At 36.1% G+C, this 22,973-nt stretch overlaps 2 protein-coding genes across 4 annotated transcripts in view; both read right to left on the bottom strand.

The window, feature by feature from the left end:
• Positions 1–3,061, bottom strand: part of AFP (alpha fetoprotein) — a gene marked incomplete at its 5' end in the record, with an annotated part of 28,025 nt that extends 24,964 nt beyond the window's left edge. For all 3 annotated transcript variants that reach the window (XM_082837957.1, XM_082837956.1, XM_082837958.1), the window contains 2 exons: positions 54–164; positions 2,454–3,061. The remainder of the gene's footprint in view (positions 1–53; positions 165–2,453) is intronic.
• A 2,560-nt stretch (positions 3,062–5,621) lies between these two features.
• On the bottom strand, positions 5,622–22,591 carry ALB (albumin). The gene is made up of 15 exons (XM_082838500.1): positions 22,459–22,591; positions 21,698–21,755; positions 20,718–20,850; positions 19,179–19,387; positions 18,488–18,620; positions 17,556–17,653; positions 15,928–16,057; positions 14,675–14,889; positions 13,224–13,356; positions 11,797–11,894; positions 10,270–10,408; positions 9,176–9,399; positions 7,868–8,000; positions 7,159–7,226; positions 5,622–5,797 (listed from the first exon to the last, which is right to left on the bottom strand). The coding sequence occupies exons 1-14, from the start codon at positions 22,535–22,537 to the stop codon at positions 7,185–7,187; spliced, it is 1,824 nt and encodes a 607-aa protein (XP_082694626.1). The 5' UTR covers positions 22,538–22,591; the 3' UTR covers positions 5,622–5,797; positions 7,159–7,184.
• Between the last annotated feature and the right edge of the window lie 382 nt (positions 22,592–22,973).

The raw sequence follows: 22,973 nt of genomic DNA, 5'->3' as shown, positions 1-22,973 counted from the left end.
TCCATTCCCATCCTCAATACCTCATAATCGTTCTTGCACTGAAACAGTTTTACCTCAAGCAATGCGTCTGTCGTTCACCCCATCACAAAGTTAGGGAGGCCAGCTCTCTTGTCCAAGACGGTTCTGAACGTCGTTCTGAACGTAGAAGAGCCGATCCTTCAGCACTGGGAAGAAGCAGTGGAGTGAATATCTGAATATGGCTGCAGAGTTCTACATTTTTTTCCTTGTTGCAATTTACAATAAAAAAGAAATCAAGGGAGCATCTTTCCCACAGTGCAGAGGCATTCTTAGTTTGGGCACACATTCTTCTTACCAGCTGCTGGAGCTAACTCTGCACTCTGCTCCCTTACAACTTCTGCTTCAGTGCCCTAGAGCTGAGCCCAATGACATGGGCTAAACTTATCTGAAATTTTAGGGTGTTCATCTGCCTTGTTGATGCCCCTTCCATCACTGGAAGATGTTTGTGACTCCTGATACTCAACTGTGTGGCTTCTCAAATCACCAACCGAATTATTCCATCTGAGGTGGGTGAGGATCCAGCCCACCCAAAGAGGATGGACTTCCTCTGTCTGTCACTTACAACACCCTCAGTGGTCCTACTCTTTATTCTCCGTTCATAGTGCTCCTTAATTCAATTCTTCTCTTGAGATTCTTTTTTTTTTTTTTTGCGGTACGCGGGCCTCTCACTCTTGTGGCCTCTCCCGTTGTGGAGCACAGGCTCCGGACGCTCAGGCTCAGCGGCCATGGCTCACGGGCCCAGCCGTTCCGTGGCATGTGGGATCCTCCCGGACCAGGGCACGAACCCGTGTTCCCTGCATTGGCAGGCAGACTCTCAACCATTGTGCCACCAGGGAAGCCCTTCTCTTGAGATTCTTAAGTTCAGCTTTTTCAAGAAACCGGTTCCTAGAGTCCAGGTATCAACTGAATGAATGAAGAAATTTGCAACAAACTGAACTGAGTAAGAACTGGGAGGAGATAAAGAATAAATATTCTAAAAGTGATCTGTTCATTTGATGCAGCATTTTTCAGAAATTGTCCAAGTAATTGCTTATAGTCTAGTGCTGAAGAAATTACACAAGTTTCACATGAATTAAATAAAATGGAAAAAAATGCTTATTAATCCACATATATATCAACCATCATATGTAACATTTTATGGATATAAAATTTTTCATTAGTCAGAAAAAGATCTTACCCTTCCCAAAAGATAGATCTCAAAGTGCTAAAGCACTTTGTTTGGTGTCATGCAAATATTCATGTATTTATTCAACAGTTACTCACATAAGAGAGATAATTAGGATACTTTTGGATTAGTTGGACTGATGCAAAAGTGACACCATCATATGGAACATTACCAGGTCTATCAGTTTTAAATATGCAGTTCTTGATTATTTTAATTTGAGGGAATTTTCATTATTTAACATTTTACAAATAAAATGTATCACTATTATTATATTAAAACATAAACTTTCATGATTCAAATTAACATAAAGTTCAATTTACTATATCTACTATTTTGGAAGCCCAGGAAATTGCTGTAAGTCAGGATTCTGTGATTTGTAGTTTAGAATATTTACACCCCATAGCATGTCAATTTATTCATGTAATTTTTATTGAATATCCATTATATATCAGGTTATGCTTAGTGCCAAGGGAGATGCATGGACTTCTAATTCATGGTCCCCTCTGGTGAGAACAATATCTAGTTGAAGAGAGAGACATATAAATGAATTGATACTATTAAATGGGCCTGCTCCCAGGAGTCAGAACCATGTGTGTTTAAATTCCAGCTCTAGGACTCAGATTTCACATATTTAAAATGGATATAAAATCTACCGTTATTATAATAAAATATAAATCCTGTAATAAGTCAAGTTCAAAGAATGAATGAGGCATCAGAGAAGGAAATAACTAACTCTATGCAGGGAAATTTCCTCAAAGAAGGTGACCTTTGAGTTGAATTAAGTGGATAAACAAGAGAGGGAAAGACATACCAGGTAGAAGGGAAAAGCATGCATGAAAAAGCATGGTGTGTTCATGAATATTATGAAGTGGAAACTGATTAGAGTATCAAAGGAAAGGTGAAAAAAATATTGAAACGATAGTGAGTCACTTAATAAAGTGACTAAGAGGAACAAAAAGAGTTGTTAGATGAGACGATAAGGTAGAAATGATGTGATTCATGTGTAATTCCCATATATCCAACACATCAGTTATAAAACAGCAGTCTTATCACACTCTCAGCTGCCCCTTCATAAACCAAATCTCTAAAATGTTAACAATAGTAATAAAAATAACTGAGCTCATGTTGTTCAACTCTGGAAGGCACCCTTCACATTTTATTCTATGGTAATGATGTCCTCTGGACTTATGCAGCACCAGCATGCGTCTATGTGAAGTATACTAATTTATCAATTAAGATTTAGAATAATGAGTAGAGAAGAGATACTTACATACTTCCTCATTGTCTGCTCAGTGAACATGAAGATTCTTCCTAATGTCCTGGCACCATATCTTCCTGTTCAGGTCCAGGTACCACCTCTGTTTTGGTACTATCTTCTGTATTGTCAAAGGCATCTCCTTCCTGGCTAATTTTACATCTACCATCTCAACAAAAAAGGTAAAAATGTTGTTATTTCTCATGATGTGATGGCTCCTTGGAGCTTATTTGCATTGAAACAAATAAATCCTCTTGCCACTATAGTTCTCAATTCATTTCTTTAATTTAATCTGGTTACATCGTTATTCATGATGATTTAGCATCCAGCATATCACCATGAATTCTGGCTTCCAATGACTCTCTTAAATGTTATTATTGTGCTTCACTGACGATAACCACAAAGGCAAGTCTCTGGTTATCTTAAACTCACCATTACAACTTTCTTAGCATACATATAGATCAACACATCTTCCAACCATTGTTTTTCCTGAACTCTTAGATCATAATCACTGCATTTTTAGAATGTGATCTCTTTCAATGTTAACTGCACTCCTGGCTTCCACACACAACCATCAACTGGGAGGATGGGTGAGAGACCTGGGGTGAAGCAAGGAGAGTGATCCTATCCTTGCAAGGGGTGTTTGGCAGGGCTCAAGACCAACCCAGGGGAGCACAATGTAACCACGGTGATGAAGGCAAGAGAGGATGTTGACTGGCAGGGTCCAGGGGCATTATGCAGGAATGATCTCCAAAGCCCTTGGAAGAGATAAATATATCCACCCCTAAAGACTATAGGAGGCTTTATGTGGAGATTGTGGAGGAATTGGAGTGACCACCCTGGGTGCCAGCATCAGGGAGCACATTGAATAAAGGACACCTGCCAGACCCCTGCCATCTTTGTGTACTGTAAACAGAGGCTGCCCTATGGGGACACAAACAACAAAGAGCTGCTGGATGGGACCACACATGCAGCTCAAGCCTAAGGGTCAGTTAACAGCCCAGACCCCAAACTCCTCTTGTGTCCAATGTGAGTCACACAAAACTCATCAGTCATAACCTTACTTAAGTGGGTAGAGGCGGAATGGAGTTGACCTAAGTAACGCTGGCAAATGATATTTTGACTGGAAATTGCGCTTGCCCGGCCAACCTCTCAGAACCAGAGAGGGCCTTGGGCTCCTGGATCACTCTTAGACTCAAGTGTCTGAATTCCCCTCAGGAATCTGATTGACCCTGTGTGCAGCGGGGAAGCAAGGCTCTTGGAGTTCTGCATTCTGGAGAGTCTTTCTCCAAAATTTTCAAGTCCGCTTTCAGTGCCTGGGCTGCAATGCCATCCAGACAGGGCATGTAGATCCTGGTCCCATGTGGATCCAGTTCTGTGGAAATGTCTTAATCAAAATTTTCAAGGTCTGACTCCAGGATTTTCCAGGAGCCCACCATCTCCATTTCTCCCCTTAAAGGCTCTCTTTGAGCTTTTTGATGATAGCAACAGATGTGGAAAAACATTTGATACAGTCAACATCAGGTCAAAACAGGGGTTGAGGGCCAATAGGGAGGGAGTGTGGAGCCTTTTTTAACTTGGTACAAAAATCTTTGTAAGCATCACTTAAAACTGTAAAGCATTATTATTAGGGACAAAATAAGCAAGTTGTGAATAATGTACAGTATGAAACCAACTTTATAAAAATTTTAAAAATACACAAACCAATAAGGTTATAAATGATTTTTAAGTATGTAATTGATAGACAATGATCTAATATCAGTGGCAACCTCTAGGAACAGGGAAAACAGGCTCAGTGTTGAGTATAACATCTTAATTTTTTATAAGAAAATTTCACCTTCTAACTGTTGCACTTCCTCAGTTCAAGATATCTTAATTATCCATTAGTGTACCTTTGTCCAGACTTCTTAATCCTCTCTTCCAATAATGCTTCTCCAAACTTGTTAAACTTCTTATATTCTTCTTGTATTGTCATCCTAAACTGTCTTAAATTTCTTCTAAGATCATTTTTTTCCCTAATTCAGTTAACTACCCTAGTCCTCCTTATCCATGGCTTCACTTTCTGCCATTTCAGTTTCTCAGGTCAACACGGTCCAAAAACATTTAATAGAAAATTCCAGAAATAAATTATTCATAAGTTTTAAATTGCACACTGTTCCAAATAGCATGATGGGATCTCGTGCTGTCTGCCCTGGACATGAATTATCTCTGTGTCCAGCATATCCCACCTGTTAGTCACTTAGCAACCCTCTCAGTTATCAGGTCAACTGTCATGGGATCACAGTGCTTGTGTTCAAGTCGCCCTTATTTTACTTAATAATCGCCCCAAAGTACAAGGGTAATGATGCTGGCAATTCACGTCTGCCAAAGAGAAGCCATAAAGTGCTCCTTTTAAGTGAAAAGGTGAAAATTCTCAACTTAATATGGAAAAGAAAAGAATTGTATACCGAGCATGTTAAGATCTATGTTAAGGACATATCTTTTATCTGTGAAATTGTGAAGAAGGAGAAAGATATTCATACTAGTCTTCTTCTCACACTGCAAACTGCAAAAGTTATGGCCACAGTGCGTGATAAGTGCTTAGTTAAGATGGAAAAGGCATTAAAATTGTACGATAAGGTATTTTGAGAGAGTGACGACACCACATTCACATAACTTTTATTACAGTATATTGTAATCATTGTTCTATCTTATTATTAGTTGTTGTTAATCTCTTATTGTGCCTAATTTATAAATTAAGCTTTATCATAGGTAGGTATGTACAGGAAAAAATCATAGTATATATAAGATTTGGTACTCTCTGCAGTTTCAGGCATCCACTGGGAGTCTTGGGACTTATACCCTGCAGATAAGGGAGGACTACTATATCCTTACAATCCTCTCTATCTTTTTGGTCCCCCACCTTTATAATTGAGTCTTAGTAGTAAGAAGAAGCCATGTTTTGTATGCCTTACCTATACCACAGTTTCTATTCTTTTATCCAGAATTATCATAATGTTAAAATATTACATTGAATGCTTATAATCCATAACTCAGAACAGTATTAATGTTTCTTTTACATAATTAACCCATAAGGAACTAGAAGTCCTCCACTGAAATGGGGAGAGAACAGTGGAACTTTTATAGCACCTACAAAATTTTCAGGGTGGCAACACATCTTTGAAAAATAACAGTCATGGACAGTTATGTTAGATTCTTTTCATTTTTTTATTAATTGTAGCACAGAGAAAAGAGGCAAAATATTTAAAGAAATTTGTGTTCTTAAGACAGGGTGTTGGTTAACACCAACAGAAAAGAAAAACAGATGAATAAGCTCTGAGTTTTCATTTCTCTTTTTTTCCTCTTACTCTCAGGGTAGGCTGAAAAACAAAAAGATAAATATAATTACTGTTTATAAAATGGCATGTGTTTTTTCAAATCTCTTCAAATGAATGCCAAATTGCTTAGATTGCCTTTCCGCAATTTCCACCAATGAAAACAATTCAAGCCTGTCCTAGACTCATGGCAGCTGAATTCTTCTGTTGGACTAGGGGAGAGGACACAGCAATAAGGATTGTAAAGTCCTCTCTTCGTCACACAGGCTTTTCATCATTAACTCTCAGGGTCATTTACTTAACTCCTACTTTTTTTTTTTTTTTTTTGCCACAACACACAGTGCGGCTTGTGGGATCTTAGTTCCCAGACCAGGAATCAAACTCGTGTCCCCTGCAGTGGAAGCATGGAGTCCTAACCCTGGACTGCCAGGGAATTCCCGACACCTACTTCTTACTTAAGTTAATTACAAACAAAAAAGTTGTCTTCTCAAAGTTAGACCTCTAGGAAGAAAATCTTGCCATTTAGGACTAAAACAAATCACATTTTGAAATGCCCAAATTTGCAAAGATATGAAGCTGGTTCCTTTCCTGAATGCACAATATGAAGGTTTTACCATATAGGCAAAGAGCAAGTTAAAATCTGATAGTGGAATAAACATCACAGTTTAAAAAATATGAAAATAATTCATGCTAAAAAATAGTTGGACAAATTGTTTCAAAAAGGAAGTTCATTCTATTTTTTATTATAATTTCCCCCAAAATACTACACCAAAATGGGTAAAACATGTTTATGTTCAAACACCTAAATTTTAAAGTGGGCCTTTTTGTCATAAGAAGAGAAATTCTCTTAAAGCTCAGCATGTTGACACATTGGAAACTTAGTAGCAAATTATTTACTTGTAATAAAAGTTCACATAAGGTAGACCTATCATATTCTCCAATGAAATGAATTTGTTCTTGAGCTATATGGTTGAACCATGTGAAATCACTGATATTGAACTGTTTTTGTACATACAAAAATGCACTTTCATATGGTCCAGCCTATTGCCTAAAGTTTCCCACTCCTGAGCCAGTACGTAGTAGAATGACTCTGTCTTCTGTGTCACATTGGGTCAGAACAGGCCAGTGGTTAACTCTCAAGCCCTGGTTTAAATCTTTAATTTTGGCTCCGTGGTTGGGTAGTCCTTGGGTAAATTATTTAACCTATTTCTTGATCTAGGCCTTCATTTTCTCATCTGCAAAATGGGAATAATAATGGTACTCAACTCAGGCAACTATTTTGAGAAGTAAAGAAGTTAATATACATAATCAGTTTAGAACAGTGGTTAGCACTGGTCAGTTGATCTTTGCTATTTTAATAATAACTATTAAAATTAGTTTTTTAAAAAAATCTAAAGTGTAGTTACCTGAGATGCTTGTGGTTGTGTTCTTTTTAGGCTACGGCTTCTCGAGTTTTAACAACAAGTTTTGGACCCTAAATACAAAGAAACGACAGATGTGGGGAAAATATCAGCACCACTATTAGGGTAAAAAAGTAACATTTATACAGCCATTGGTGATTACAAAGTAATTTTATGTACATCACATCCCTTAATAACAGTTTAGTACTAGAATCTCTAGAAGGAAGCTCACCAGCATCATTGCCCCCAAAGGAATAAAAAAATTACTGTCAAGTCATAGGGGGAATATTAAATGATTCAGACATCTAAATATAAATTTCCACACTAACCTGTAAAATAAACATTCAGATTCAACCAAATCACAAACAAGCATTTTCAAGAAAATGTTTAAATAAATTAATGCTTTGGTTTGATGATGTCTCTACCAAAACATCTCAGGCTTTAGAAATATTTCTATCTATATTCATAAACATCACAACTTTGGAAACAGAACAAACATTACAAACACTTAGTAATAAACTACAGTGCAGCAGGAGATTTAAAAGAAAAAAGAGCTATTTCAGTCATTTGGTAAGACAATTGTATGAAGAATAAGATTCTTGTTCTACATGCACATAATGTCTTTCAGATACTTCAACCACTAACCCCTAGCTTGATCAAATGCAACAGCAAAGGAAATTAGACATGTGAAAATGAAGGCAAACAACTCCAGTACCTCCAGAGCAAAGCAGGCCTCTTTGTCATCGGCTGCACAGCACTTGTCTACAAAAGCTGCAAAATCCCCCATAACAGTTTTCAGTTGTTCCTCTGTTACCTTGGGTTTGTGTTTTACCAGCTCAACGAGTGCACTGCATTTGAATGAAAACAAAAAACAAACAAACAAAAAAAACCGGAAAAAAAGTTTACTCTCTACAGAAAAATGGAGATGGTAAAAATGGTATCGCTGCTACTTAAGATGCTAAGTCTTAGAGCCAGACAACTCTGGACCTGAGGCCCAGGCTTACCATTATAAGCTTCAATATTCTTATTCGTATAATGAGGATAATAAAATCCACCTTCGCAGGGTCAGTGGAAGGATCAAATTAAGTAATCAATGTAAATTGCTCAACATTTGTAGTGTCAGTAAATCTCAACAAATCATTCTTCAGTAAATCACTGGAAAGGATGATGTCATTGCATTTATATGGTTATTCAGATTTTGGAAGTAATGCCATATGGAAGTTTTAAAATTTGAGAGTTAAAAATGATCCTGAAAAACTTACTTATCTTGGGCTCCATTTAAAAAGTTTCTAATCTGAGAATCTTTATATTTGGTCATTGTAATCTGCCCATTCAAAGTTAATAATGGAGCGGCCATAGGAAATAAAACTATCCAATTCATGGGAGTGGATGGTTCTCTTTCACTGACATCTACAGAGACAATAGTGCTAGAGAAAGAGTCATATGGGCATGACAGGTTTTGCAATATGACTTTTAAGTCTATGTCCATGATCAGAATCCACCAGAGATAATAGCAAATTTATGTTGCTAAATTTCATGCAATTATAACCCCTTGTGACAGCAATAGGGAGTCATGCCTCAGAACTTTAAATCCCAGATATTTTTAATCCAAGTTCCATTCTCAAAAGTCAGGTCTTGAGGGGTTGCCTTGTCTGTGCGTTGCCATAGAACAAACTGAAAATAACCATTCATGCCTAGAATTAAATTTTCATATGATTTCTACTAACAAATTTGCTATCTGCAAAACTGCATCAGTTCAGTTTTTTCTGCTGGACCTAGCCTAAGCTGTTATTCTACTGCAGCTTTTATCCACAAGATTATTCTGAATGGTACTGTTTTTTTTTTCTTTTGCTAAGAAAACAAAATGCTATCCATTTTATTCTTGACACTTTTATCTGCTTAATAAGGTCAATATTTTAGTATTTAAGGTATATAACCACTACTTAAGGAAAAGTTGCTCATTTTAATTTACAATTCTCACTATCAAGACTACAAACACATGCAGTAATGAAGTACTCCTCACATTTGTTTCTTGATTTGTTTCTCATTCTCGGGAAGTGTGCATAAATCTGCATGGAAGGTGAATGTTTTCTCATCAAAGGCTTTGGGTTCATATGTTTCATCAACTGTCAGAGCAGAAAAGCATGGCCGTCTGTTCACCAAGGACTCCGTGCAGCATTTGGTAACTCTTTCGCTAACTGGTGTCTTCTCGTGCAACACGCACAACCGGTTCAGGACCAAGGACAGCTAAAATCAGGCAGGAGAGCAGAAGTTCAAAGGAAGCATAATGAAAAGTTTTCCATGAACTCCTACCTTCCAAAGGACCAAAACAAATGTTATATTTTAACTAGCAACATTGAATCCTAGGTTGATTTGAGAAAACGATTTGCTTATTTTTAGAACTACAAATAATAAGGGACTTTGAAGTCTTCTCTTTTAATTAAATATGTCTACATTTTAAGAATAATTTATTGAGAAAATAATTGATTAAATAATTTGAGGTGAATCCTGATATATGTCTTGGAGTAGGGAAGAAATAGTGTTATACTGATACATTAAAGATCCAATGATGCAAAGCAAAAATAGAGGGTAGGGCTTCCCTGGTGGCGCAGTGGTTAAGAGTCCGCCTGCCGATGCAGGGGACATGGGTTTGTGCCCCAGTCCGAGAAGATCCCACATGCCGCGGAGCGGCTGGGCCCGTGAGCCATGGCCGCTGAGCCTGCACGTCCGGAGCCTGTGCTCCGCAACGGGAGAGGCCACAACAGTGATAGGCCCGCGTACCGCCAAAAAAAAAAAATTAAAAAAAGATCCAAAGAAAGTAAAAATTTAGAAAATTCCAGGATGGAACATTAAAAGTTCACAGAATTTTTTCAAAACAGTTTTTCATTTTTGGAATCTTATCTAAAACCTCTTTCTGATGGTCAGGATAATACAGGTGACCAAATCCTGGCTGCCATTACCATATACACAAAACACACACACACACACACACACACACACACACACACACACAAACACACACACATTAGCCCACCCTTGCTTCTGAAAGTTAGCTTTGTCAATATCTAAAAGCAAAAGTTCATCATTATTAACTTTATTATGTTCTAAAAGACTCACATAGTCTTCAGCACAGGACATTCTTTCTGATTCAGGATTCTTACAACACTTAGAGCCCACTCTTCCTAGGTTTCTTGAGACCTCCACGAGAGTTGGAGTTGACACTTGGGGTACTTTCTTGGTGTAACGAACTATGAGCCTATAACAACATAATCCATGTGTTTTCAGCCAGGCAAGAAACTGTCTTTTTCTAACACGTCAGGTCAAGCAGAGATCACTTAGCCAAAATCCACTAAGATGGTTTTCCATTCATAAAATTATCATCTCCAGGTTGGCGGGGTAATGTGGGAGAAGACCTTGTCCTGAGCAACTAATTAAGCCTAGCTTTGAATCCACCTGTGCTGTATAATCTTAGGAAAGTGGCTTACCTTATTGTAATTCAGTGACATTAAGATATTTACTAATTGCTTCTTTCTTTCAATAAAACCTACTGAGAGCTTAACATACATCAGCACTGTACTAAATTTGAAAGACATGGATGAAATTTCTCACCCATGAAATGGAAGGAAATATACCTGACTCAAAAGGGATAGTGCAAGGATTAAATTAAAAGGAACAAAGCATGCAATCAACCTGATGTGGTATCTAGCATGTAATAATCATTTACTAAGAATGCTAATCACCATTGAAAGCCAATGTATGACCATAATCTACCCAAGGGAAGAGACTATGTCTTGTTCATTGTTGTTATTCCTAGCACCTATAGGTAGAAGAGTGTTAACATGTGTAAGCTGAACAATAAATAACTAAATGATGTGTCCCTTCCTGTCTTAACTTCCACAGATAAGGCTCTATTTAATTGGGACATTAATCCATCATCTTATTAAGCTACTGCAACTGAAGACCTACTATTTTCTGCTCTGTGAAGCATTGCTATATTTTGTTTGCTCATAAACTATTTCTTAACTTTCAAATGGCATCCTCAGTTCCTATATCCCAAGATTTGATATTTTTCCTCCCAGACTTAAGAGCCCAATTTTTTAAAGTGCACTCAGATATAGGCCTCTTCATCCCATCAACTATTTTATTTCATTTTCTCTGGTCTTTCTTGATGGAGAGTGATTAGAAATGATACTTTATTTTCAAGATTAAAAGTTCTATGATAGGGCTTCCCTGGTGGTGCAGTGGTTAAGAGTCCACCTGCCAGTGCAGGGGACATGGGTTCGAGCCCTGGTCTGGGAGATCCCACACACCGCGGAACAACTAAGCCCATGCACCACAACTACTGAGCCTGCGCTCTAGAGCCTGCAAGCCACAACTACTGAAGCCCGCATGCCTAGAGTCCATGCTCTGCAACAAGAGAAGCCACCACAATGAGAAGCCCGCACACTGCAACGAAGAGTAGCCCCTGCTCTCCGCAACTAGAGAAAGCCCATGTGCAGCAAGGAAGACCCAAAGCAGCCAAAAATAAATAAATAAAATAAATACATTTATTTTAAAAAAAAGTTCTGATAGGTGGTCTATAAATTGGCTTAAATATTTATTAAATGAACATGAAAAATTTAGTCAATAAGCAAAAATACTTACGCATTTTGGAATTGATACTCTCCAAGTTTTTCAAAAAGTTCACAGTTTTGTTTAATTAAATTCTTAGGCTCCTCCACAAGAGGCTGAAGTTTCTCAAACTGAAAAATAAAAGAATAGTGTTTACAACATTCTCCCTGAGGACCAGATGCAGGTTGTGTTTCATCCTTCTAGGCATAATGAGATCCTTCCTCCTTTCTGCCCAAAGCCATGAAAATAGATTTTTGATGTCAAATCTATTATAATATGTCCAAACTGTTTATTTGATGAGACCGTATGAGATAAATGATTAAGAACATTCAGACTCTGGAGTGCAACTGCGGATGTTTGAGCCAGGTCAACCTGACTCATGTTCTAGTTGTGCAACTTTACTTCCCATCTCAAAGCTTTAGAACCCTCATTTCTAAGATGGAGATGAACATGGTACTCACCTCAGAGAATTGCTCTTGTAGACTACCTGAGCTAATGAAATTAAAACATAGCCTGGAATATAGTAAAAACTCAGTAAATGATGGCTATGATTGTAAGTATCATCATTATTAAGCCATCTCTCCAGTTGGACCCTGAGCTTTCTGAGATAAGAGATTTTACCTTGGTCATCAGTTCCTGTGTGGCACTTGGCATATAACCAGTTTCTTGGTAGAGGAAAAAATGACTTTCCTCTGATTCTTAAGTTTGCGCACCACTATATGTGCTAGGAGTACTAAATATCTCAAACACGATAAAATTCTACTTTAGCATAGCTAAATATGCTAAATATTCTCAAAACAGATTTCCTCTCCGCACTTAATTTCTTGTAAAACCATTCTTAAACTGTCTCAAAAAAGGATTTGAAAATATTATAAAGTACTAGATTTCACAATCTTTCTTATGATACTAATTCTTGATACTTAATAAAACTTGGAATCAGGTTAACTTTCTTTATATCTAAGTTAGATCTCTTAACATTTAAATTTACTTTATTTTGTTCTCAGGAGTGTAAAAAGGAGAAAAAGCATGGTCAAGATTTTGTGAAATTAGGGCTTCCCTGATGGCGTAGTGGTTGAGAGTCCGCCTGCCGATGCAGGGCACACGTGTTCGTGCCCCGAAGAAAGATCCCACATGCCGCGGAGCGGCTGGGCCCGTGAGCCATGGCCGCTGAGCCTGCGCGTCCGGAGCCTGTGCTCCGCAATGGGAGAGGCCACAACAGCGAGAGGCCAGCGTACCGCAAAAAAAAAAAAAAAAAAAAAAGATTTTGTGGAATTAGAGATTGCTCTCTTTGATCTTTCTATTTAAGGCTATTATTCCTATAATGTTTAAAAGCACAGAGTTGACACCATCTTAAGAAAAAATCTAAATTGCACTATGTAACATTCTTGCGTTATTTTTCTTTCCTGTTATTAGAAGCATCAGTTAAAGAGCTATATATTTTTTTCCTTCCAGAAACTTACCACTGTGGCATAGCATGCAGGAGGATCATCTTTGGCGCAGCAATCCTCCAGTGTGGCTTCATATCCCTTGGCAATTCTCAACAGCAATGAGACAGAGTACTCAGGATGCCTTCTCGCATATTCATACAAAAACCTAATTAAGATGACAATAAAATAGATTTAGTTGGACAAATGAGCAAGAAAAACTACATAATTGGGACTTCCCTGGTGGCCCAGTGGCTAAGTCTCCGCACTCCCAATGCAGGCGGCCCGGGTTCGATCCCTGGTCAGGGAACTAGATCCCACATGCATGCTGCAACTAAGAGCCAGTGCAGACAAATAAATAAGTAAATAAAACATCAAAAAAAACCACCCCATAATTAACCACAAAATTAACTCATATCATAAAGGTCTGAATTTGACTAAACGCCATGCAGTAAAGCTTAATGGCTAAGGACTTGGGAGTTCAGAGTTAAAGCTATCAAATCCTGGCTCTGCCACTTATTTTATTATATCACCTTAGGCAACTTATTAAAACTATCAAGACTTTGTTTCCTCCTCTGTGGAATGGGGATAATAATAGTACCTATCTCATAAGGTAAACTGTAGGAAATAGATGACGTAATCTATGTGAAACACATGCGGTCTGGCACATATTAAATGTCTGAGGAATGACACCCGTTACTATTAGGTATAATTTGTTTGATTCGGACTATACCTCAAAAAGGTTCTGATAGATTAATAGAGATATTTTCTTAATTTTTTTCCTCTCTGTATGAGTAAATTCTTAATGGTTACATAATTTTATGAAATATTATTTAATGCACAGAATACTATTATAATTGAGCAATAAAAATGCAAAGTTTATCACTACACTTACTGACTTTATATAATCATCGATTTTGTCATTTAATTGCTGTCATTTAACGCTGCCTTGCCATGCTACCAGACTTCTGGTCTTTTTAACCAAATATAAAGCATCTGGTAACATTCTACTTCTCTTTATAGTCCTTTGCTGACATCAGATATATCAATAGATAGGTAGATAGATAGATATAGAGACATAAAGATGTATTACATATATTCACAGATATATAAGTTCAAGAAATATTCTTTGAATGAATGTATGAATGGATAATATGTATATAATTTATGTATACACAAAATATTTCTATAGGTATTTCCAGAAATATTCCTAAGGAGTAAGGAATGAAATGGGGGTGTAAAAATGAACTTTTATTATTACTTTGTACTCTTCTCTATTAATTGAGCATCTGCTATATGCATGTATAATTTTACAACAATTTTTAAAATTAATTTTTTCCAAAAATGTTTAAAGACTGGGAGAAGAAAGAATAAAGAAACATTGTAGGCAACATGAAGATTGTAGCAATTCCAAAGGAAAGCCTAGAATAATTTCCTAAATCCTGAGACCATATAAAACTATGAAAGATCATTCCTTATCCACTTACGTGCCCAGGAAGACATCTTTTGCTTCATTATAGTTTTTGCAAACTTCCTTATCTTCAGCAAAATCAGCAGCTAATGGGGACAGGTTTTCAGGCAACTCATCTTTTTCCACCTCTGAAATGCAGTGGGATTTTTCCAACAGAGGCTTATCACAGCACTTCTGCAGTTTACTGGAGATTGTAGCTTGATTTTCACATATATACTTGGCAAGATCCGCCTACAAGCAAGTTGATGGAAACTGTTCAACGTAAATTGACTTTGCTGTGCTTCCTCCCTAGACTTTTACTATGTTGGCAGAACAAGTTCATTTTATTCTAAGACCATACATATAACAACCTGCGTTCTGTGAATATTTTCAGTCTGTGCTGCTAAGTCTAGAGACACAGATAGAACTACTAAAACATTTCCACTTGATTTGAAAAAAACTAGTCAGTAATAAGGTCTCATATCTGTTATTTATTAATTTTATATTTCTACTGTTAAAGCATTTAAATTTTAAACTAAAACTCAGTACTGTTTTGCCAAATACTCCCCACAAATTAAGTGCAGGCATCTTGAAACCAAAAAACTAAAGTGTTACAGATTTTTGAAAAATTAGTCAAGATCACAGTCACAGACCCTACTTACACATGTAAAATATCTGCCTTAAATTTTCCAGAAAGTGTACTAAGAGATTAGTATTCTGGTATTTGGTCATATTTTTCAGTTTGAGAAAAAGATATGCTAAATATTTGCATTTTTAACACGGACAGTTGAGAGAATATAGAGCAAAAAGTTACATAATTTCCAAAGGTCTCTTCAGATTCTAGCCTTTCTCCAACTCCTCCCACCTCCTTAAAAAATCTTCTTACAAATCTACCTTTGTAACTGTCTTACTTCAGTTTTAAGCTTTTGTTCTCAGAATATGAATGAAAGGGATTACAAATTACTGAATGAGTTTATCAGATCACTTACTGAGTAGGAGAAAGAAAGAAAGAAAGAGAGAGAGAGAGAGAGGAAAGAAAGAAAGAAAGAAAGAAAGAAGGAAAGAAAGAGAGAAAGAAAGAAAGAAAGAAAGAGGAGAGAGAGAGAGAAAGGAAGGAAGGAAGGAAGGAGAGAAACAAAGAAGGAAAGAACCGCAAGGCAAGGCAAGTATTGAGCAGATTAGAGCATAGAAAACTATCTCAAACCACTCTCAGTTGTTCTGATGCTAAACAAATTGATTCTACCAACTTAAGCAAGTAAGTTACCAAAAGGTATACTGAGGATTCTTTACCCTGTCATCTGCACATTCAAGCAGGTCACCATGGCAGCATTCCTTGTGGACTTTCGTAAGATCTGTCACTATCTTGGAAACCTCTGCAAAATCAGCCTTGGGAAATTTTTGGCTCAGGCGAGCTACTGACCTAAAGAAGAAAATTCTCCCATCAGAATATTAACAGGCAACATTTTATATCAAAGTACTAGGAAAATACTACGTATAACAAGAAAATTTAGGATAAAATAACATAGAGAAATAATTTGTAAGATTTATTAGTTCTTATTTTAATGCTAATTCTGAACCAGATTGTTCTCTTAGGGCAAAATGTTTCCTTAGGGCCTACTTATCCATTGTAGGAGTGTGTATGGTTGTTAGAAGTCCAGCAATTCATGAAAGCAGAAATCAAAGAGGGATTCTAAAAATGGCAACATGCTGAGAGGCATCAGGTTTGGAGCCCAGAGCTGACTTCCAGATCTGGCTTTATAGCTTATTGACAGTGTGACCCTAGGCAAGTTACTTAGCCTTTCTGAGCTTCAGTCTCTACAGAGTCACAACAACATGCTAAACCAAAGGATTGTTGTGAGGATTAAATTAGATAATACATATGAAAGCATTTTATGAACTGGCAAGTGCCATACAAATTCCAGTTATCCTTTTTTTTATTAACTAAAACACATTCTTCCTGACTTCCAAAGGTCTCTGAGAAAAGAAATTTCATAACTTCTACAAAATTAGAGAGTTTTGATTCAGCATATTCTTACCAAGAAATTGATTCAGCATAATCTCTCAGCTCACTGACAAGATGTAAAAGGCTAACATCCACAAGCTTTCCCAAATCATTTCGGAGTTGCCTAAATCCGATAAAAGACACTTCTTCCCCCAAACTAATCATAGCCTGTTTAACTATGTATCATTTCATGTTGAGGTTGTTTCGTTTATTGATTTGGTTGCTTTTGGTGGTATAGATGGTAGGGATGACAGGCAAAGATAGTTCGTTCAAGTGCCAGTTTCTAGAGAGTTTGCAAAATATCTATTTTCATTTTATTTCCTGTTCGTGTTGACTAGAAGGGAGGGATTGGTGACGGGGGTGTGGGAGATGGAGAAGGGGAGTTCCTTGGCTCAGATACTGAAGGATGATGCTTCTAGAGCTAGCTAATAATATAAAAACAGAGGCCCAGGAAAAAACAAGACATTAAGCGCAGAACTGGTGCTACAAGAAAGTGAGAAGAAAACCTGATGGCTGAAATTAACTATCAGAACATAAAAAGACAAGCAGACACTTCAGATAATTGGGTGGAGGGGAGATAAAATTAAATAAAAGGCCCTGACTACAGCTTTATAAAAACAGTGGACCATTATACTAAGATCACAGTCATTATAAATACGTGGGAGTTTAAACACCTGTCCTAGAAGAACAAAAAATTCCTCTAGATTCTTTGACTACTTAGAAAAGATATGATAAAAAAATAATGACAAATTGTTACTGATGCTCTGGTTTTCACCTCTGTCAAATTTCTACCTTTTAGACAACCAAAAAGATATATGTGAAAGCACTGCGTAAAATGACATGCAAGTGTACAGTTTTGTCAACTGAACCATCATCATTTACATCATTATAAAAATGCAAACTAAGTTTAACATACCATGCTTTTAGAGCTCTTTCTCCGAATTTTTGGATACTGGTACACTTGAGTCTCTGTCTGGCAGACGAAGCCAGTACTTCTTCTCTCACAGTTTCAATCTGCAAAAAGAAACAATTTTGGAAAAATTAGAAAAGAAAAATTTTACACAGACCACCCCTTCATAAGCTCAGATGAGACTATGCCAAATTGAATTTTAAAGAGAAAATTTACTCCTAAATTCCCAAGTATCACTATTGACAAATAACTATTTTGTTCTGTAGGAAGAGGAAAAGTCAGTCTGCTCATAGTGGAAACCTCCAGGTAGCTAAGAACCAGCATGGAGCCATTGTTAGGGAAAAGGGAAAGGAAAGGAAAAGTGGAAGGACAGAGTACGCTAATATCCCAGGGAACAGAACTTTGCTGACTTCTTAATTTTGCATATAACCCCTTTCAATGCCTCCTCCACCAACTCTCATAACATCAATGAACTCCCTATAAAAGAGAATGCAGTGTAAATATTCATGGAATGAATGAATAAACCCAGGCTTCTAGATGCAGTTAAATTCTCCCCTACTTTAAGTTCCCTTCCGAATAAAAAAGTCTCACGAAAAGAGAAACAAAAACTGTGTTCCCTTGCTGTGTAATTTTAAACATGATTTTCCGTATTTCACTACAGCAACTTGCACTATTAAAAGAGGCAGGATATTTAGACACATACACAGCGATTCCCTCTACCAGATCCACTTAGGCAAATCTTAGAAGGAGGAAGGTGGAAGACATAGGCCTTCAAAAAAGGTGAAAGATCTTTGAGGGGGAAAAGACGGAGGAAGGCTTTTTTGACCACGTAAAGAAGTTTCTATTGGAGGATTAGGTTTCCGAAATCTAACCATAAGATGTCCCCAAACTGAGATTTGATTATGAATTGATTCTTCTATTCTTCTTCTGGGGAATACCTTTGGTATCAGGCAGGCACCTTTATCAGCAGCTTGGCAGCATTCTGCAAAAACTCCTTTATATTGATGAGCAAAGTAAAGGAGTTCTGGGGCATAAAAGTAGGGGTGTCTTCTGGCAATTTCATATAGGTATCTAAATTTTTAAACAAAAAACAGACAGCCATTTTTCTATAGCAGACAGTATTGCAGGAAGACTTGTAATCTACATTCTCCCCAGAACCTCCAAAATCTGAAGACATCTAATTTACCAGTTAAGCTCAATTTGCACATAATGAACTTGCTTTTGTCACTCTTTGAGTCAGTGAAAATGTTAAACTCATACATATATATACATATAAATATACACACATGTATAAATTAGTTAAATATCAGTGATATGTTATTGACTAAAATGAACTAAATTCTGAGAATACTAAATATATATATATCTTTATAATATTTTAATACATGTCATCTTCAAATATTTTCATACAGATCATATCCTGTTTTGATGAACTCCAAAAGATCTTTGATCGACTTTTTCAACGTGTAGAATTTTGTAGCATCATATATTATTTCTTTGAAAATTGTCATTAGAACAGAAGCTTCAAGTCTTAATGTTGATAATATTTTTCAAAATAGTAATTGTTATAATGAGTCTTGACCTATTCGATAATTTTTAATTTTGAAGCTTAAAAATCTGATTACTTACTTTCCCCAAAACTTCTGTTCGTTTTCCTTAAACTCGGTACACAAAGTCTCAGGGTCTGGTTTCAATTTAGGGAGGTCTGGATTATCATCTTTGTGTTTCAGGAGGCATTCATTTCTCTCAGGCTCTTGTTTCCCACAGCAGTCGGCCATTTCACCATAGGTTTCACGAAGGGATGCAACTGCACACAGTTTATCTCCAAAGAGAGTGTGCTAAGTGAAAGAGAGCAGGTGTCAAATTGCTGGGCAGACTTTTGTTTTCCTTATACCCAAAGAATAGTATAAGGAATTAATATCTTGGTAAGCCTTGGTTAGTAAATCATATAAAAATCCACATTTTTCTCAGATTTAGAGACCTTCCCTTGATTTGACCATCTAGGGTCAAATCTAGGGAAATCATGTGTGATTTCCATAAGAATTAACTGTCACACTATCACTTATAGTGGATAAAACAGAAGGGCAAAAAGGCAATGACCTTAATGAATGAGCATAACTCCTATTTCCACCTGAGGCTAAAGGCTAGGAGAACAATCATTATAATAAAAACTCAAGGAAAAATATCCTCTAAGTAGCAAGTGAATTCACATTAGGGAGGGAAGTGTTCATATAGTTTCTCATTTGATCTGCTCCTTTTTGAGAGGTTCAACTTTTTAGTAGATACCATTCAAAACTGAGGAGTAACATAATCTACCATGCATTAGTTGTTATTGTATTAAAATACAGATTTTTTTTGTTCTAGAAATATTTGCCTCAATGCATATTCCATTAAATGAATCCTTTCTGTCCCCATTAATTTTTATTATGAAAGTAATTAAAACTTTAGGGAAAATATGCTGCTCAAGACAGAATTTATTAATTTTTTAAAATGACACATTTTTAAAATTCATATTTAGAGCAATATTATTGTGTGTAGCTAAAGAACTGATTCTGCCTTGAGGCAGAAGTACATATAGAGAAAAATAAGAGGAAGAAAGGCTTTAGTGATAAATAAAAAACTGCCTTGTCCCCAGAAAGGTATATATAGATTAAGTGGTGAGAGAAACATAAAGCTATCCTTATATTAAAGACCTATCTGAAAATATCACAAGTTCAAAGTTCTGATTTTTTATTGTATGTAAAAATATGAATACCCCTAAAATGAGGAATACATAGCTGTACTATTATTTCACCCGGGTAACCAAGTTAGCACAGAGATCAGGTGAGTACTTTCTGAAGATAAAAACTATACTATCATTATTAGCCTCTATGAAAAGAAATCTAACTTCAAATTTTAAAAAGAAACTTCTACAAATAAAAAATTTCCATTTAAAAACACTATGACTCTTGTGTGTGGTTTCAACAAAGAAATGTTTTTAAAATTGTGGGTATACTAGAATATATCTATCATTGAAGAAACAGTGGCTATACCCACTTTTGAGCGTTGCTTACAAATACGGTCGTTTAGTAATAATTGAGAAAACTAAAGTGATATTTGTTTTCTTTGTAAACATTCAAGATTACGTAAAGGAAGAAGAAATACTATTCAAAATCAGAATATACTTACAAGTGACTTGTCACAATTTGCAGCTGACTCATCAGCAACGCATGTTTTTGCAAAGTCAGTTATTTCATTCACTAATTTTACATGCTCATCAAACGGGCTCTGCTGAAGATACTGAGAAAAGGCAATCAGCACCCTGAAACGAAGGACATAGAAAAATGTAGCATAATAAAATTTTAATATACAGTAGGTTGCTATGCTAGAAAACAAAGTGTGTCTGTATATGTTCTATATTTTACACATCTTTCTTACTATTATCCAGAAAGCCTGTTCACATCAGCTATTATCTGAGGCCTAACCAGGTATGTGTGGCTTTCTAAGCAAAGATGATTATATTTCCACCACGTATAAAAATATGTGTGTGCATGTCAGTAGATGCATACACATAGAGCAAGCAAGCAAAATGTATTCTAAATAGACCTAATTGTTAAGACTGGGGCATTACATAGGCCTTTTGACTATTTAAAACAAAAAGCAAAAACCACACACGTATCTTATTTAATCAGGCTGTAGAATAAGGTAGACCTTGAAAAATAAACTATTTTCTCAACTTTTACTAGATTAAAAAATATTAAAATCATCTCAAGAAACCACAGAACGATTTGCTAGGTAAAAGAATTTAGTAAGCAAGTTGTGAAAGGAACTTTCCACCATGCAGGTTATATAAGAGTTCCAGGGCTACACTGTCCAAATAGTCGCCATTAGCCATAAGTGACAATATATATTTAAATAAATTAAAATTAAATACTGTTTAAATTTTTGATCCACAGATGCACTTGTCATATTTAAAGTACTCAATAGCCACATGTGGCCAATGGCAGCTATATTGGACTACACTGATATAGAATATTTGCATTAATGCAGAAATCCTATTGGACAGTACTGTTCTAGAATCTTTGATGACAGTGGAATATAAGGACTTCAAAATTATAACCAGTACTATTAGAAACGTTAAATGTTCATTCTTAAATATTTTAACTTACAGGCCTTTGAAATTTTCTTCTCCCAAATCATTAAACCGATGAGCAATCTCACTCTTGTCTGGAGGAAAAAAAGGGAAAAAAAGATTTGCTTTAAATTCTAAAGAAACAACTGGTTAAGATATTATTTTTTATGTTTCTCTCCATTTGACTTAGGTATTCATTTGCTGCAAGATATTGAGCTCTGACTCCCAACAGAAAATCTTAGGATGATGGTGAACTATTTCTTCTGCATTTAAGCAGAAGAGTTATTTAATCTCAAATGATACTATTTGAAAAATCATTAAATATTTATAGCTTTATATTCAAACCTGGATAAGATCTAATGCCTTTGCAGTGTCTATTAACAGCCACTGAGGACAGTTTGAAATGAAAAATATAAATACAAGTTCTATTTATAAGATTAAAAACACAGGTTTTATATTTTTCTGTATAAATTAAGGTACAGTGGATAGACCTTTGGGAATCTGGAGTTTTGAATTCTATCTTCAACTATATTCTGTGAAGTTTAATTCACTCTGCCTAAGTTCCCTCATGTGCAATAGCAAATAACAGTTACTAAACAATTCTCACTATTCGTTTCACCTAGGATGTTAGAAATGTAAGATAACTTCTTAAGGGTTCACAAATACAAAATATCATAACAGTCTAGAAAATAAATGCTAAAGGAAAACTTACTTCATTAAAGATTCAAGGTTTACTGAAACCTTCTTTTACTAGGAAAATAAAATAAAAGTTGAACAGTAGAAAAATAGAATTCTTACGTGTATCTCGACGAAACACACCCCTGGAATAAGCAGAGCTGAAGAGAAAGATAAGGGAAATAAAAGTCACCCACTTCATTGTGCCAAAGCCTTGTGGGGTTGATAGAAGAGAAAAGGTAGGATGAATAGAGGGAGATCAGCGCTAATATACTTCTTTAGCCAATAATTGTAGATTATTAACTAGACTCATCTTTGTATTTCATTGGCTCACAACTGATTACAAAAGTAATAGTATTCTTGCCAAAAAAATTGTTTGACTAAATCCGTTGCGTATGTTTGCGATCTGGAACTGTTTTCTCCACAAGACCTTGTCAATTCATTAGTTATGTAAAACACCTTATCAAATTTTACATAAGAGTTTAAACAATTTGTACGATTACCGTGTTCTCTGTGATTTACCATTTGAACATTTGAGTTTTCAGTATTTGCAAAAATTTAACCAAACCAATAACTTAGCTTGGAAATAACATATACTAAAAGAGCTAAGCTTTGCATTGATTCTATTACTAATTCAA

This window comes from Leucopleurus acutus (assembly GCF_964270905.1).
Source record: "Leucopleurus acutus genome assembly, chromosome: 4".
NCBI lineage: Eukaryota > Metazoa > Chordata > Mammalia > Artiodactyla > Delphinidae > Leucopleurus > Leucopleurus acutus.
This window is presented reverse-complemented; position numbering and strand designations above follow the sequence as displayed.